Source organism: Salmo trutta, chromosome 12, assembly GCF_901001165.1.
Source record: "Salmo trutta chromosome 12, fSalTru1.1, whole genome shotgun sequence".
NCBI lineage: Eukaryota > Metazoa > Chordata > Actinopteri > Salmoniformes > Salmonidae > Salmo > Salmo trutta.
The window spans coordinates 84544806-84562840 of record NC_042968.1 but is presented as its reverse complement, the minus strand read 5'-3'; the positions used below and the strand labels follow the sequence as shown (position 1 = coordinate 84562840).

Sequence of the window (18035 nt, the reverse complement as noted above, 5' to 3'; positions counted from 1 at the left end):
CCATGATAAGACTATACCCCAGGCTCCATGATAAGACTATACCCCAGGCTCCATGATAAGACTATACCCCAGGCTCCATGATATGACTATACCCCAGGCTCCATGATAAGACTATACCCCAGGCTCCATGATAAGACTATACCCCAGGCTCCATGATAAGACTATACCCCAAGCTCCATGATATGACTATACCCCAGGCTCCATGATAAGACTATACCCCAGGCTCCATGATAAGACTATACACCAGGCTCCATGATATGACTATACCCCAGGCTCCATGATAAGACTATACCCCAGGCTCCATGATAAGACTATACCCCAGGCTCCATGATAAGACTATACTCCAGGCTCCATGATAAGACTATACCCCAGGCTCCATGATAAGACTATACCCCAGGCTCCATGATATGACTATTCCCCAGGCTCCATGATAAGACTATCCCCCAGGCTCCATGATATGACTATCCCCCAGGCTCCATGATAAGACTATACCCCAGGCTCCATGACAAAACTATCCCCCAGGCTCCATGATATGACTATACCCCAGGCTCCATGATATGACTACTCCCCAGGCTCCATGATATGACTATCCCCCAGGCTCCATGATAAGACTATACCCCAGGCTCCATGATAAGACTATCCCCCAGGCTCCATGATATGACTATACCCTGTGCTCCATGATAAGACTATACCCCAGGCTCCATGATAAGACTATACCCCAGGCTCCATGATATGACTATACCCCAGGCTCCATGATATGACTATCCCCCAGGCTCCATGATAAGACTATCCCCCAGGCTCCATGATATGACTATACCCCAGGCTCCATGATATGACTATACCCCAGGCTCCATGATATGACTATCCCCCAGGCTCCATGATATGACTATCCCCCAGGCTCCATGATAAGACTATACCCCAGGCTCCATGATAAGACTATCCCCCAGGCTCCATGATATGACTATACCCCAGGCTCCATGATAAGACTATACCCCAGGCTCCATGATAATACTATCCCCCAGGCTCCATGATATGACTATACCCCAGGCTCCATGATATGACTATCCCCAGGCTCCATGATAAGACTATCGCCCAGGCTCCATGATAAGACTATACCCCAGGCTCCATGATAAGACTATACCCCAGGCTCCATGATAAGACTATACCCCAGGCTCCATGATATGACTATACCCCAGGCGCCATGATAAGACTATACCCCAGGCTCCATGATAAGACTATACCCCAGGCTCCATGATAAGACTATACCCCAGGCTCCATGATATGACTATACCCCAGGCTCCATGATAAGACTATACCCCAGGCTCCATGATAAGACTATACACCAGGCTCCATGATATGACTATACCCCAGGCTCCATGATAAGACTATACCCCAGGCTCCATGATAAGACTATACCCCAGGCTCCATGATAAGACTATACTCCAGGCTCCATGATAAGACTATACCCCAGGCTCCATGATAAGACTATACCCCAGGCTCCATGATATGACTATTCCCCAGGCTCCATGATAAGACTATCCCCCAGGCTCCATGATATGACTATCCCCCAGGCTCCATGATAAGACTATACCCCAGGCTTCATGACAAAACTATCCCCCAGGCTCCATGATATGACTATACCCCAGGCTCCATGATATGACTACTCCCCAGGCTCCATGATATGACTATCCCCCAGGCTCCATGATAAGACTATACCCCAGGCTCCATGATAAGACTATCCCCCAGGCTCCATGATATGACTACACCCTGTGCTCCATGATAAGACTATACCCCAGGCTCCATGATAAGACTATACCCCAGGCTCCATGATATGACTATACCCCAGGCTCCATGATATGACTATCCCCCAGGCTCCATGATAAGACTATCCCCCAGGCTCCATGATATGACTATACCCAAGGCTCCATGATATGACTATACCCCAGGCTCCATGATATGACTATCCCCCAGGCTCCATGATATGACTATCCCCCAGGCTCCATGATAAGACTATACCCCAGGCTCCATGATAAGACTATCCCCCAGGCTCCATGATATGACTATACCCCAGGCTCCATGATAAGACTATACCCCAGGCTCCATGATAATACTATCCCCCAGGCTCCATGATATGACTATACCCCAGGCTCCATGATATGACTATCCCCAGGCTCCATGATATGACTATACCCCAGGCTCCATGATATGACAACTCCCCAGGCTCCATGATATGACTATCCCCCAGGCTCCATGATATGACTATCCCCCAGGCTCCATGATAAGACTATCCCCCAGGCTCCATGATATGACTATACCCAAGGCTCCATGATATGACTATACCCCAGGCTCCATGATATGACTATCCCCCAGGCTCCATGATATGACTATCCCCCAGGCTCCATGATAAGACTATACCCCAGGCTCCATGATAAGACTATCCCCCAGGCTCCATGATATGACTATCCCCCAGGCTCCATGATAAGACTATACCCCAGGCTCCATGATATGACTATCCCCCAGGCTCCATGATAAGACTATACCCCAGGCTCCATGATAAGACTATCTCCCAGGCTCCATGATATGACTATACCCCAGGCTCCATGATATGACAACTCCCCAGGCTCCATGATATGACTATCCCCCAGGCTCCATGATATGACTATCCCCCAGGCTCCATGATAAGACTATCCCCCAGGCTCCATGATATGACTATCCCCCAGGCTCCATGATAAGACTATACCCCAGGCTCCATGATAAGACTATCCCCCAGGCTCCATGATATGACTATACCCCAGGCTCCATGATAAGACTATACCCCAGGCTCCATGATAATACTATCCCCCAGGCTCCATGATATGACTATACCCCAGGCTCCATGATATGACTATCCCCAGGCTCCATGATAAGACTATCCCCCAGGCTCCATGATAAGACTATACCCCAGGCTCCATGATATGACTATCCCCCAGGCTCCATGATAAGACTATACCCCAGGCTCCATGATAAGACTATCTCCCAGGCTCCATGATATGACTATACCCCAGGCTCCATGATATGACAACTCCCCAGGCTCCATGATATGACTATCCCCCAGGCTCCATGATATGACTATCCCCCAGGCTCCATGATAAGACTATACCCCAGGCTCCATGATAAGACTATCCCCCAGGCTCCATGATATGACTATACCCCAGGCTCCATGATAAGACTATACCCCAGGCTCCATGATATGACTATACCCCAGGCTCCATGATATGACTATCCCCAGGCTCCATGATAAGACTATACCCCAGGCTCCATGATATGACTATCCCCCAGGCTCCATGATAAGACTATACCCCAGGCTCCATGATATGACTATCCCCCAGGCTCCATGATAAGACTATACCCCAGGCTCCATGATAAGACTATACCCCAGGCTCCATGATATAACTATCCCCCAGGCTCCATGATATGACTATACCCCAGGCTCCATGATAAGACTATACCCCAGGCTCCATGATATGACTATACCCCAGGCTCCATGATATGACTATCCCCAGGCTCCATGATAAGACTATACCCCAGGCTCCATGATATGACTATCCCCCAGGCTCCATGATAAGACTATACCCCAGGCTCCATGATATGACTATCCCCCAGGCTCCATGATAAGACTATACCCCAGGCTCCATGATAAGACTATACCCCAGGCTCCATGATATAACTATCCCCCAGGCTCCATGATAAGACTATACCCCAGGCTCCATGATAAGACTATCCCCCAGGCTCCATGATATGACTATACCCCAGGCTCCATGACATGACTATTCCCCAGGCTCCATGATATGACTATCCCCCAGGCTCCTTGATAAGACTATCCCCCAGGCTCCATGATAAGACTATACCCCAGGCTCCATGATATGACTATCCCCCAGGCTCCATGATAAGACTATACCCCAGGCTCCATGATATGACTATCCCCCAGGCTCCATGATAAGACTATACCCCAGGCTCCATGATAAGACTATACCCCAGGCTCCATGATATAACTATCCCCCAGGCTCCATGATAAGACTATACCCCAGGCTCCATGATAAGACTATCCCCCAGGCTCCATGATATGACTATACCCCAGGCTCCATGATATGACTATTCCCCAGGCTCCATGATAAGACTATCCCCCAGGCTCCATGATATTACTATACCCTGTGCTCCATGATGTAATGATGCTGAAGAGTGTAAATCACTTGAATGTCAACAATGTTGACAGCCTCAGTTATGTATGTTTCTACCGTGCAGTGGGCCATAACCTTTTTCCCCAACTATTGCATGTTGTTAGCGCATGAGGATCTGCAGGATCTGAGCGAGAGAGAGAGCGAATGAGAGAGAGAGATCAGGTAACAACAGGGGTTGATGTGACTGACATTGATGGTCCAAACCCAGACTTCAGTCTAGTGAGCAGAGAACATTCTTTGGCAGTAGTCATGGTAACATGAGATGAGGCTGAGGCATGCCAGTACTATATGGAGTAATGGATCGGATTAGGAGACTTTGGGTTGAGTTTGTCTGCAGGGTCTGTGAGTGCAGCCAGGGATACAGGCAGCTGCACCATAGAATCAAGCTCTGGAAGAGAACTGGCAGGGAGCTCAGAGGCCAAGCTAGTGGTGAAAAACCTGTTGTTGCCTGAAATGTCGCTAGCTCTGGACACAATATTTCACATCTGAAAGAAATCTGGGTAACACTTTATTTGAATAGTCCAAATAGTAGATGGTTTAGATGTAGTAGATGGTTTAGATGTAGTAGATGGTTTAGATGTAGTAGTTGGTTTAGATGTAGTAGATGGTTTAGATGTAGTAGATGGTTTAGATGTAGTAGATGGTTTAGATGTAGTAGTTGGTTTAGATGTAGTAGATGGTTTAGATGTAGTAGATGGTTTAGATGTAGTAGATGGTTTAGATGTAGTAGTTGGTTTAGATGTAGTAGATGGTTTAGATGTAGTAGATGGTTTAGATGTAGTAGTTGGTTTAGATGTAGTAGTTGGTTTAGATGTAATAGATGGTTTAGATGTAGTAGATGGTTTAGATGTAGTAGATGGTTTAGATGTAGTAGATGGTTTAGATGTAGTAGATGGTTTAGATGTAGTAGATGGTTTAGATGTAGTAGATGGTTTAGATATAGTAGATGGTTTAGATGTAGTAGTTGGTTTAGATGTAGTAGATGGTTTAGATGTAGTAGATGGTTTAGATGTAGTAGATGGTTTAGATGTAGTAGATGGTTTAGATGTAGTAGATGGTTTAGATGGTCAGTATATGGTGAATAACTGTCAACAACATTTAAACTATCTACTAACCCTAGCCCTAACCCTAACCTTAACACATATCCTAACCCTAAACTTAACACACATCCTAACCCTAAACTTAAAGGCCCAGTGTAGTCAAAATTCAAATGTTCCTGTGTTTTGTATCATATTGTACAACAGCTGATGAAACTAACACGGTAAAAGTGTGAAAATATTGTATCAGTGTTATTTCCTGATAGCTGCTGGTTGAAAATACAATCGACACATGACCATCTAATTAGCAGGTTTACAAGGACGGGAGTTTTGGCTTGTCTGGGGACATCACCAGGCGATGAATTGGTTAACAGACCAATAACAAAGTGAGTTCCAAACCTTTCTGCCAATAACAGCTAGTATTCAGTTTCCCCCTCCCAACTCAGACCACTCCTAGACAGTCCTAGCAAAATTCTTGCTTGAGAATTTATTTAGCTAAATAGCTATGTGTCAATTTTAATGTACAACTATTACAGTAAGGTAATTATTGTTAACCAGAAATGATTTGTGTCACGTATACTCCCTCTCCGGCGCTCAAGGTCGTCAGGGTGCTCATTATTACGCACACCTGTCACCATCGTTACGCGCATCAGTGCCTCATCAGACTCACCTGGACTCAATCACCTGCCTGATTAGCTTCCCTATGTCACTCCCTTTGGTTCTTTCCCCATGTGTTATTGTTTCTGTTCCATTGTTTCATGTCTGTACGCTACCCGTATTTCTTGTTTTGTTCTATGTTAATTTATTTATTAAATACACTCCCTGAACTTGCTTTCCGACTCCCAGCGTACACGTTACAATTTGATATAAAAACAGCTGCATTGGCCCTTTAACCCTAACCCTAACCTTTAACCCTAAACCTTAACCCTTCCCCTAGCCCTAACCTTTAACCCTAACCCTTATTCTAAACCCTACCCTAACCCTAACTGTAACCTTAGCAAGCAGTTGCTTATCAACAGGAACACCTGCTCTTTCCAAGACAAAGATTGACCAGGTGAATACAGGTGAAAGCTATGATCCCTTATAGATGTCACTTGTCACTTCAATCAGTGTATGTAGTTGAAGGGGAGGAGAGGTTAAAGAAGGATTTTTAAGACTTGAGACATGGATTGTGTTTGTGTGCCATTCAGAGGGTGAATGGGAAAGACAAAATATTGAAGTGCCTTTGAAGGGGGTATGGTAGTAGGTGCCAAGCGCAGCGGTTTGTGTCAAGAACTGCAACACTGCTGGGTTTTTCCACACTCAACAGTTTCCTGTGTGTATCAAGAATGGTCCCCCACCCAAAGGACATCCAGCCAACTTGACACAACTGTGGGAAGCATTGAAGTCAACATGGGCCAGCATCCCTGTGGAACGCTTCCGACACCTTGTAGAGTCCATGCCCTGACGAATTGAGGTGGTTCTGTGGACAAAAGGGAGGGGGGGGGGGGGGGGGTGCAATACAATATTAGGAAGGTGTTCCTAATGTTTTGTATTAGACTATCCAAATAATGTGTGACAAAAATGTGTCTCAGTCATAAGGAGCGAACCACAGTGATAAGAACGGCCCTTATAACATGTAAAGAAATCATGAGTCACTCAACACAATCATCTGCTGCCTGACAACTGCATTGTGTGAACTCTGACAAGCTTCTTTTCTGAGAGCTCACTAATAGAAACAAATGAATTCTGTAATTCCTCCTCTACCACATCCATACGTTCCTCTTAGCTGTCTTTTATATTCAAACCAAATCAAATTGTATTTGTCACATGCGCCGAATACAACAGGTGTAGACCTTACAGTGAAATGCATACTTACAAGCCCTTAACGAACAATGCAGTTTTAAGAAAAGAATAGTTAAGAAAATATTTACTAAATAAACTAAAGTTAAAAAAAAAGTAAATTTATATCTCCTTTTCATACTAGTAAAGGTCACAGGAGGATTGTAGCTCACATAGTAAAAGCTCTTCAGGTAGCACAACATCGACAGTGCAATAAACTCCATGGCTAAGTAGAATGGGGAGTAAATGGCCTAAAATGGCAATATCTCCCATTAACTCTATGTAGAGTCATCTCTATGAGAGATTCACATTACTGTGAAAAGACAAAATCATGTGCATCAAGATCTGTCCATGTCATTAATCAGACAGTAGTAATGGCCAGTGAGTCAGCCTTGGTTCACTTTAGATGCATTAGGGTATTTAATAAATGCACTTGTCCTATCTCTATCTCTCTCCCCCTCCTAGTTACCCCCTCTCTCTCACACACACACAGCTGGACAGAGATCGTCTGTCATCTCTTCGTCTTCTATTCCAAGAGACGTCTGCCCTCTCTATAGTTCCCTTATGGAGACTAACATCTGCTTTACTGAACAGTTAAGAGATAATGGCCCAAGCATTTTTCCTGGACATTTTGTTTTTCTTGGATGCCTCAGATTCCGAGATATCATTAACTATTTTTTGAGGTGATGAGTCTCTCTGCAGCTGCTCCTCTTACAATCTTGAGTGTTTTTGAAAGCCACTGTAATACTTTGACTTACTACTAGAGTAGTTTTCTTGGAGTGCTTCCTGAAAGCTTGTGTCATGCAGTGTTGAGGGAAATCTGAGAGAGGGAGAGTCTAAGACTATCGTGTGTTGATGAATACATTATTTACAGTGTGTAGAGGGAGTAGGCTGAATCAACTAGATTCAGCCCTGGGACGATTTTTTTCTTGAGTGGAGGGTTAGGGGGTTGGAACATAATTACAAATAATTTTTAGACTGCTAATTGACTGCAATTGGCCCAAACTGATATAATATTTGACTAAAACACAGTCCCGTGTGGCTCAGTTGGTAGAGCATGGTGTTTGCAATGCCAGGGTTGTGAGTTCGATTCCCATGGGGGATCCTTCGGGAATTTTTTTATGAAATGTATGCATTCACTACTGTAAGTTGCTGTGGATAAGAGCATCTGCTAAATGACTAAAATGTAAAACCTTTACATTTCAAACCTTGGTTACGTTTGTATACGATCACATATATCTCTCTATTATGTGTTGGAATACTTTGGAACAGATTTCCATAATGAAAACCAATTGGAGCTGATTTTCTGGTACTTTTACAGTATTTTATGTCCAACAGTAAAAAAAAAAAAAAAAAGATAGATAGATAGATAACAAAATTTGAAATAAATGATATATATTTTTGCCTCAGAATACTTGGGGTGTCAAATAAAATACCCTGCGGGCCAAGTTTGGCACCAGTAGGCCCTAGCTGTGTTTAGGAAGGCCAGACAGACCTTTGTATTTAAATTCCCTGCTGAGGCCTGATTACATTCTTGGTAGATTTCACTATCAATCATTTACTACAGAGTTGAATGGTTTCCATTGGAGAAAATCCACTATCAGCACAGCCCCTTTACAACCTTCTACAGACTAACACTCTTCCTTTCAGTTTTCATTAGGTTGTGCACAGTTGCCTACCTGAGTAGGATGACATACCTTCATACCCACCAATGGTCTGTCTGTTGTCAAGATGAGGATGTCACAAAGAAGTAAAAAGGTGAGGGTGTCATGTGGTTATCACAAAGAAATATAGAGGAATATGATATTAGACCCTGTGGTTATCACAAAGAAATATAGAGGAATATGATGTTAGACCCTGTGGTTATCACAAAGAAATATAGAGGAATATGATGTTAGTTTCTGTGGTTATCACAAAGAAATATAGAGGAATATGATATTAGACCCTGTGGTTATCACAAAGAAATATAGAGGAATATGATGTTAGACCCTGTGGTTATCACAAAGAAATATAGAGGAATATGATGTTAGACCCTGTGGTTATCACAAAGAAATATAGAGGAATATGATATTAGACCCTGTGGTTATCACAAAGAAATATAGAGGAATATGATGTTAGACCCTGTGGTTATCACAAAGAAATATAGAGGAATATGATATTAGACCCTGTGGTTATCACAAAGAAATATAGAGGAATATGATATTAGACCCTGTGGTTATCACAAAGAAATATAGAGGAATATGATAATACCCACTGGGCACAGACGTCAGTTCAACATCTAGCTTTGATTTATATTTGGTTGAGTTGTCAGCAAATGTGAATTCAACAAGACATGTCACCATGTCATTGGATTTAGGTTAAAGGCTGGGTGTAAAAAAGACTAAATGCCTTACGTTCATGACTTATTGTGAATCCAATGAGTTTTCTACATTGAATCAACATCCTCACATCGATTTTTGGGGGGTTGAAATGACGTGGAAACAACATTGACTCAGCCAGTTTTTGCCCAGTGGGTCGTTTCTTTGGTTATCACAAAGAAGTAAAGAGGAATCTGATGTTACTTTCTGTGGTTATCAACAACAACAACAAAAAAGAAGTTGTTTCATTTCTTAGACATTCTCAAAAACATTCCCAAAACAGGCCAGTTAATTAGTAGTCCATTAACCCACAATTGATTAGGTCAAAGTATACATGCAGCATGCTCAATTCACTTAGCTACACACTACATATAGATGTAATGGAACATTTAACAAATACCATAGAACCCAATAGTCTTACATCCAAAAACATCAAAGGCACAGACAAAGAGATGCACAATAGTAAATATAATTTTCCCTTATCACACGCACACACAGGTGTGAAAACGGATATTGCTGGCTCAGAATATTGTTGCAGTGTTAAATGAATAGTCAGGATTGGGGAGTAACGGATTACATTTAGAAAGTAACCTACCCAACCCTGTTAAAGGCTACATGTGACTGAGTGTCATTCACTTTGCCAACTCATATTCTATTGGACATTATCCTTGTATTCAGTTTCTTGAAAAAGGATCTCAGTTTACCCAGCTTGCATTTCTTCTTCCTTTTATTCCTCCCCTTTTTGTAGACCCCGTTCCATTTCTGCTCGTCTTCGTCCCCCCCGACCCAGGGTACCCAGGCCCCCCCGTTGCGGTCTGGGTTGGCCCGGGGGTCGTCAGTTGGGAACCGGACCGGGACGGCAGTGCGGTTGTAGTAGGCCAGACGTGCTAACAGCTGTTTGACCACATCAGGCCTCTGCAGCGCCAGGTCACTGCGTTCATAGGGGTCTACTGTGATGTTAAAGAGCCACACAGACTTCCCTGTTCCTCCAGTGTTCCGCTCCAGGGTCCACCAGCTGCCGGGAAAGTTGGCCAGTACCTGTGGTGGGACCCAGTCTCCATGGCCCGGGTCCCCTGTTAGAAGCTTCCAGTCCCCCACCCGGATGGCAGCCTGGACCGTGGTGTCCCACAAATGCTGGGCCTCCTGCCCAGAACCAGACGGGGGCAGGCCAGTGCGCCGATGGAGCGGATCAATGTTATGGAGTATCTCCATGCGTGGAGACTCTTTGCCTTCACTGATGGTTGGCCACACATTGTAGCCATCCAGACCCTCAGTCAGTGACACGTTACCGCCAGCCAGACCCACTAGCGTTGGATACCAGTCAGTGATGTGCAGGAGGGCCTTGGAGACCCTCCGCTTGTTACGCAGCAGTGGGCTGTGTACGAAGCCCACCCCACGGACACCTCCCTCCCAGTAGGTCCCCTTACGCCCCCGTAGGGGCCAGTTACTCCCCCCAGTGAACGGCTGGGCACCGTTGTCAGTGGAGAAGATGAGCACACTGTTGCGATAGTAGCCGTACTTACGCAGAGCGTAGGTGACATTGCGTACAGCCTCGTCTACGATGGACACCAAGGCTGCGTACTTCCTTCTGGCTACGTTCCCCATCCCGCGGTAGGGGTAGATGTAGGCCTTGGGTGACTGAAGGGGCGTGTGGACTGCCTGGAGGGAGAGGAACATGAAGAGGGGCTGGCGGGACGGGTCGTGAGTGGACAGGATCTTGCGTACCCTCTGTGTGTAGAGGTGGGTGGAGAACTTGCCTCCACGGCCCCAGGCCACGGTCTCCCCCTCGTGGAGGTCGTAACCACACAGGCCTGGTCCGTCACAGGAACCATACGTGTAGTAATCCACACTGCCCGTCAGAGAGCCAAAGTAGCTGTGGAAGCCTCGGCGCGTGGGCAGACACTCCTTCCTGTAGAAGCCAAGATGCCATTTGCCCACCATGTGAGTTGCGTACCCTGCTTCCTGCAGTCGCTGTGGGAGCGTGGTCATGTCCAGGGGGAGGCAGTTGGGCTGTCGAGGCCGGATGATGGAATGCTGAAGGCCTGTGTGGATCTGGTATCTGTGTAAAGGGAAATAATATCCAATAGCAAATCTTAATCATCCTCATTGACTATGTACAAAACACGTTCAGCTGGAACTGATTCCAAAATATAGTCATGATGCTGAGAACACCCTTATTGAAGATAATCTGTCATTACAGATAAGTAGTTTGTGCTCTACCAACCATTTAATTACAGTGTGGTTGACAAAGCTTGTTTTACAGCCTGACTACAGCTTTCAAGCCATAAAAGGCAACTAATGAAGTCAATTAGTCTTTAAGGAACCACTTATCTAAACATAAGCATTTGTTTTCTGTCAGGAGTCTGCTTAAATGGAAGGAGAAGGGTATTCCTGGCATACTTTGCGAGGATACACTCTTTGAAAAAAAGGAGTTCAAAAGGATTCTTTGGCTGTTCCTATATGATAACCTCTGTGGAAAGGGTTCTGCATGGAACCCAAAAGAGTTCTACCTGGAACCAAAAGGGTTCTACCTGGAACCAAATATTGTTCTTCAAAGGGTTCTCCTATGGGTACAGTCAAAGAACCCTTTTAGGTTCTAGATAGCACCTTTTTTAATAAGAGTGTTACGGGTGAGAAAAGGAATGTTGCAGAAATATGAAGAACAAGCATAGCCCCCTACTGAGCTATAATAAACACTACGACGTCTGTGCTGCGGCCACTAACAGAAATACCAAACCATTCTACATAAAAAATATAGCATTTTTCATGAACCTTGAACATTTCCCTATTTTTAGTAGCGTGTAGTACTTCAGTTACATTATACCACATTAAAACACTTGCACCTTGTCCCTGTATAACTGTTGACTGGCCGCCTAGGTACTTTGCATGGTCTGATATTTGGGTGGTCTGCACTGCAGTAAGCATGCAGACACACTCCACTTCCTTCAGGCAAGCCCCTTCCCTTCCCATATACGACCCGCACTGAGTCGAATGAGCCCCTTCCTCCCACCACCCACACTGAGTCTGAATCATCCCCTTCCTCGCACAACCCAAACTGAGTATGAATGAGTGCCTTCCTACACGACCCACACTGGGTCTGAATGAGCCCCTTCCTCCTACGACCCACACTGGGTCTGAATGAGCCCCTTCTTCCAACAACCAACACTGAGTCTGAATGAGCCCCTTCCTCTTACGACCCACACTGGATCTGAATGAGCCCTTTTCTCACGACCCACACTGGGTCTGAATGAGCCCCTTCCTCTAACGACCCACAGTGATTCTGAATGAGCCCCTTCCACCTACGACCCACACTGGATCTGAATGAGCCCCTTCCACCTACGACCCACACTGATTCTGAATGAGCCCCTTCCCTCACGACCCACACTGGGTCTGAATGAGCCCCTTCCTCCTACGACCCACACTGGGGTCTGAATGAGCCCCTTCCACCTACGACCCACACTGATTCTGAATGAGCCCCTTCCCTCACGACCCACACTGGGTCTGAATGAGCCCCTTCCTCCTACGACCCACACTGAGTCTAAATGAGCCCCTTCCCCTCACGACCCACACTGGGTCTGAATGAGCCTCTTCCTCCTACGACCCACACTGGGGTCTGAATGAGCCCCTTCCTCTCACGACCCACACTGGGTCTGAATGAGCATGTGGTGATAGGGTCTACTGAGAGTTGATGTAAAGGGTGATGCAGTGCAGATATACACACGCCTACACAGAAACATTCCACAGCTCTATTCCCTCCCTCCCTATCTCCTTACCTCCTTACCTACCTCCCTATCTCCCTACCTCCCTCCCTATCTCCTTACCTCCCAACCTCCCTATCTCCTTACCTCCCTACCGCCCTACCTCCCTACCTGCCTACCTACCTCCCTACCTCCCTCCCTAACTCCTTACCTCCCTACCTCTCTACCTCCTTACCTCTCTACCTCCATACCTCCCTACCTCCTTACCTCCCTACCTCCTTACCTCCCTACCTCTCTACCTACCTACCTCCCTACCTCCTTACCTCCCTACCTCCCTCCCTATCTCCTTACCTCCCTACCTCCCTCCCTATCTCCTTACCTCCCTATCTCCTTACCTCCCTACCTCCCTCCCTCCCTACCTATCTCCTTACCTCCCTACCTCCCTACCTAACTCCCTCCCTCCCTATCTCCCTACCTCCCTCACTCCCATCTCTAACTGTAAATGGGCCTGTTTCTGGATTCGGGTGGATGGCTATTACGCTATTATACTCTTTCAGTAAGATCGTGTGTCATGTCCTCACTCCTCAGCCTAAAAAACAAGTGTGTTGCTCCTGTCTGTTCACCACCTCCTCTTGCTCTTGTTCATTACCTGGGTGTTGCCGGGGAGACAACAGCTAATTACACTCTCCTTTCAAACGCTCAGGAGATCCAGATCTAGGTTGAACTGTTCCCCTAGTGACAGGCTACCAACCGACCCCATAACACACACACACACAGTGCTCTGATGGCCCCACAGCTGTTGTTCAGGCTGCAGCCCAGCAGCAGCTGTGTGATATGCCAACATCCCCACTCCTGAAAAGTGCTTCAAGCAAACGCCACAACTGAGATTCCTAGTAATCCATTCTCACCAAAAAATATTTAGCAACTCTACATTTTCTCGATAAGACCTCCCCAAGTTGTGAACTTTAAAAGACGTTAAGGCATATCAATAAGTACAACCTTCTCTGAGTACTTCAATAGAGGTAACATAATGTGTGTTTTAGGTACATTACTCTGAGGAGACAAGGACTCCATCCAAGCGTTGTGTCGTTCATTTTCAATTCTCTTCCTACACTGGTGCTCAAATGGTTGTTCTCTTCCTACACTGGTGCTCAAATGGTGGTTCTCTTCCTACACTGGTGCTCATATGGTTGTTCCCTTCCTACACTGGTGCTCAAATGGTTGTTCTCTTCCTACACTGGTGCTCAAATGGTTGTTCTCTTCCTACACTGGTGCTCAAATGGTGGTTCTCTTCCTACACTGGTGCTCATATGGTTGTTCTCTTCCTACACTGGTGCTCAAATGGTTGTTCTCTTCCTACACTGGTGCTCAAATGGTTGTTCTCTTCCTACGCTGGTGCTCAAATGGTTGTTCTCTTCCTACACTGGTGCTCATATGGTTGTTCTCTTCCTACACTGGTGCTCAAATGGTTGTTCTCTTCCTACACTGGTGCTCAAATGGTTGTTCTCTTCCTACGCTGGTGCTCAAATGGTTGTTCTCTTCCTACACTGGTGCTCAAATGGTTGTTCTCTTCCTACACTGGTGCTCATATGGTTGTTCTCTTCCTACACTGGTGCTCAAATGGTTGTTCTCTTCCTACACTGGTGCTCAAATGGTTGTTCTCTTCCTACGCTGGTGCTCAAATGGTTGTTCTCTTCCTACACTGGTGCTCAAATGGTTGTTCTCTTCCTACACTGGTGCTCAAATGGTTGTTCTCTTCCTACGCTGGTGCTCATATGGTGGTTCTCTTCCTACGCTGGTGCTCATATGGTGGTTCTCTTCCTACACTGGTGCTCAAATGGTGGTTCTCTTCCTATGCTGGTGCTCATATGGTTGTTCTCTTCCTACACTGGTGCTCATATGGTGGTTCTCTTCCTACACTGGTGCTCATATGGCTGTTCTCTTCCAACACTGGCGCTCATATGGTTGTTCTCTTCCTACGCTGGTGCTCATATGGTTGTTCTCTTCCTACACTGGTGCTCATATGGTGGTTCTCTTCCTATGCTGGTGCTCATATGGTTGTTCTCTTCCTACACTGGTGCTCATATGGTTGTTCTCTTCCTACGCTGGTGCTCATATGGTTGTTCTCTTCCTACACTGGTGCTCATATGGTGGTTCTCTTCCTATGCTGGTGCTCATATGGTTGTTCTCTTCCTACACTGGTGCTCATATGGTTGTTCTCTTCCTACACTGGTGCTCAAATGGTTGTTCTCTTCCTACGCTGGTGCTCATATGGTTGTTCTCTTCCTACACTGGTGCTCATATGGTTGTTCTCTTCCTACACTGGTGCTCAAATGGTTGTTCTCTTCCTACGCTGGTGCTCATATGGTGGTTCTCTTCCTACGCTGGTGCTCATATGGTGGTTCTCTTCCTACACTGGTGCTCAAATGGTGGTTCTCTTCCTATGCTGGTGCTCATATGGTTGTTCTCTTCCTACACTGGTGCTCATATGGTGGTTCTCTTCCTACACTGGTGCTCATATGGCTGTTCTCTTCCAACACTGGCGCTCATATGGTTGTTCTCTTCCTACGCTGGTGCTCATATGGTTGTTCTCTTCCTACACTGGTGCTCATATGGTGGTTCTCTTCCTACGCTGGTGCTCATATGGTTGTTCTCTTCCTACACTGGTGCTCATATGGTTGTTCTCTTCCTACACTGGTGCTCATATGGTGGTTCTCTTCCTACGCTGGTGCTCATATGGTGGTTCTCTTCCTACACTGGTGCTCAAATGGTTGTTCTCTTCCTACACTGGTGCTCATATGGTTCCTACACTGGTGCTCATATGGTTGTTCTCTTCCTACACTGGTGCTCATATGGTTCCTACACTGGTGCTCATATGGTTCCTACACTGGTGCTCATATGGTTGTTCTCTTCCTACACTGGTGCTCATATGGTTGTTCTCTTCCTACACTGGTGCTCATATGGTTCCTACACTGGTGCTCATATGGTTGTTCTCTTCCTACACTGGTGCTCATATGGTTCCTACACTGGTGCTCATATGGTTGTTCTCTTCATACACTGGTGCTCATATGGTTGTTCTCTTCCTACACTGGTGCTCATATGGTTGTGTTTATCCGGTCTCTGCTTGCTAGAGCAGATGAAGCAGCCCTCAACCGTTGTTTCACAATACTGGCCTCTCGCCCTGCAGCTCTCCACAGTCCATTTCAACAACAGATGTTTCTGTTCATGTACCTGGGGTAGAAAGCGAGTTATCTACAGCATTTATCTTCCCCAACAATTTACAGCTCTTTCCTGGTAAAGTACACTAAGTGCATGACTATGTAGAATATGTACGTATCCCTCACCTCTATTGTATATGTATTCAAACCCCGTTCAATGTCTGTGTAATGGCTTTCTGAGACTTACAGGACAGCCAGGGTTTACCCTGTTTCCCATGGGAAAACAAAACGACTTTGTTTAGATTTACTGACAATTCTTATTGACTTATGAATGATCATCAGACTAAGTCATCTGTTATGACTGACTGTAGCTGCCAGCAGGAGTACTTCCAGTAAATGTTGCTGTTGTTCTGTGTTACACTGGATGAAGATCACTGTGGACAGCTCAAGGGACAGCTCATTAGTGCATAGCTTTTACATACCAACAGTTGTTTCCAGTGCTGGGGGAGACATTTCTAGGTACTCTACGTGAGTGAGGGCATTGTACTGTACTGAGGCCCTATGGGGAACACCAGTTGGCTAATAATGGAATGCATTGTAACATGCGTATATTTATGTCTAAACGCACCCTGCATCTTGATCATGATGTGATGCATCACAACTTTATGTAGTTTAGCAATAAATAGGTGTATAATTAGGAAACTACATTGTAATTCCTCACCTGGATGTACACCGTAATTACAGATAAAAATGTAGCCTTCACAAAACAATAAGTGTAACGTTGTGATCAATGGAAAAACTAACATTTTCTTAATTCTGCAGAATCTCTTATCCATAGCAACGATGTTTACGCGACTTGCTCAAGTGCATATCGACATATTGTCTTCAACTAGTCGGCTTTAGGAAGTGCTAAAAAATGGTAGCCAGATGCTGACGCAAACTTAGGTATAGGTTTATGTTCACCTGCCCGTGATCAGCTGACTGCGTGACGGAGTGCAGATAGGTTGAACGTAGTAATTCTCCAGCTTCACCCCCTCCGAGGCCAGTTTGTCTAGAGTTGGAGTACGAATGTCCGGGTTGTGATAACCTATGTCATTGAAGCCTTGGTCATCCGTCAGTATGAATATGATGTGTGGTGGTTGTTTGGGCTCAAACGTAATAGAGGAATCGTTTTGATTGTGCTCCTCCACTTTATTCGGCTTGGTCCATTCCATTGATAGGTAGCCAAAACTTAGCAAACTGACCATTGTGAGGCTGGTAGCTGCGTGCATTTTTACAACTTTAGATTGTAATTGGACATTAGAGTCGTTACGGTCCTCGCACTATAGTACTCCTCGCACTGTGTATCACACACATTCTTGAAATTAAACGAATACACACGCGCGTAATTGATCCAAGGATGCAGAGTGGAAACAGATGAAACCTTGTTATCGCCACAGATTCTCATTCGTCATGACCGTCCAGCGCTTAAAATGTCCAAGCTTCTGTTCTGTAAACTTGGCCTCTAAACTTTGAACGCTACTCCTGCACATTAGAACGTTGCATCGCTTCCAGCCTCATAACAATTCCCCATTCCCCACTAAACACGGACCGGCCAAGTATGGTTTAATATTTCTTTACAGTTAGCCTATCTATACATTTTCCACTGATCCTCCTTCTCAGTGGTTGCTGTTACTCCGCCCGCGTCTCAGCACAGAATTTGAAACAAGACCCTTCATAGACCCATCCCTCCGCTTCTGGTACAATG

The 18035-nt window shown here is 45.6% G+C and overlaps 1 protein-coding gene across 1 annotated transcript; it reads right to left on the bottom strand.

Moving 5' to 3' along the window:
* Positions 1-8869: 8869 nt before the first annotated feature.
* Positions 8870-17996, bottom strand: arsib (arylsulfatase family, member Ib). Its single transcript, XM_029770136.1, has 2 exons — positions 17252-17996; positions 8870-11491 (listed from the first exon to the last, which is right to left on the bottom strand). Exons 1-2 carry the CDS (start codon positions 17557-17559, stop codon positions 10078-10080), a joined length of 1722 nt encoding a protein of 573 aa, XP_029625996.1. The 5' UTR covers positions 17560-17996; the 3' UTR covers positions 8870-10077.
* Positions 17997-18035: the final 39 nt, after the last annotated feature.

Bases quoted from the DNA above. Each gene is read 5' to 3' on its own strand.
- arsib (XM_029770136.1), bottom strand. From the start codon at position 17,559: ATGCACGCAGCTACCAGCCTCACAATGGTCAGTTTGCTAAGTTTTGGC. The intron at 11,492-17,251 runs GTGAACATAAAC...CCCTTTACACAG, and splicing joins AGTCAGCTGATCACGGGCAG to ATACCAGATCCACACAGGCC.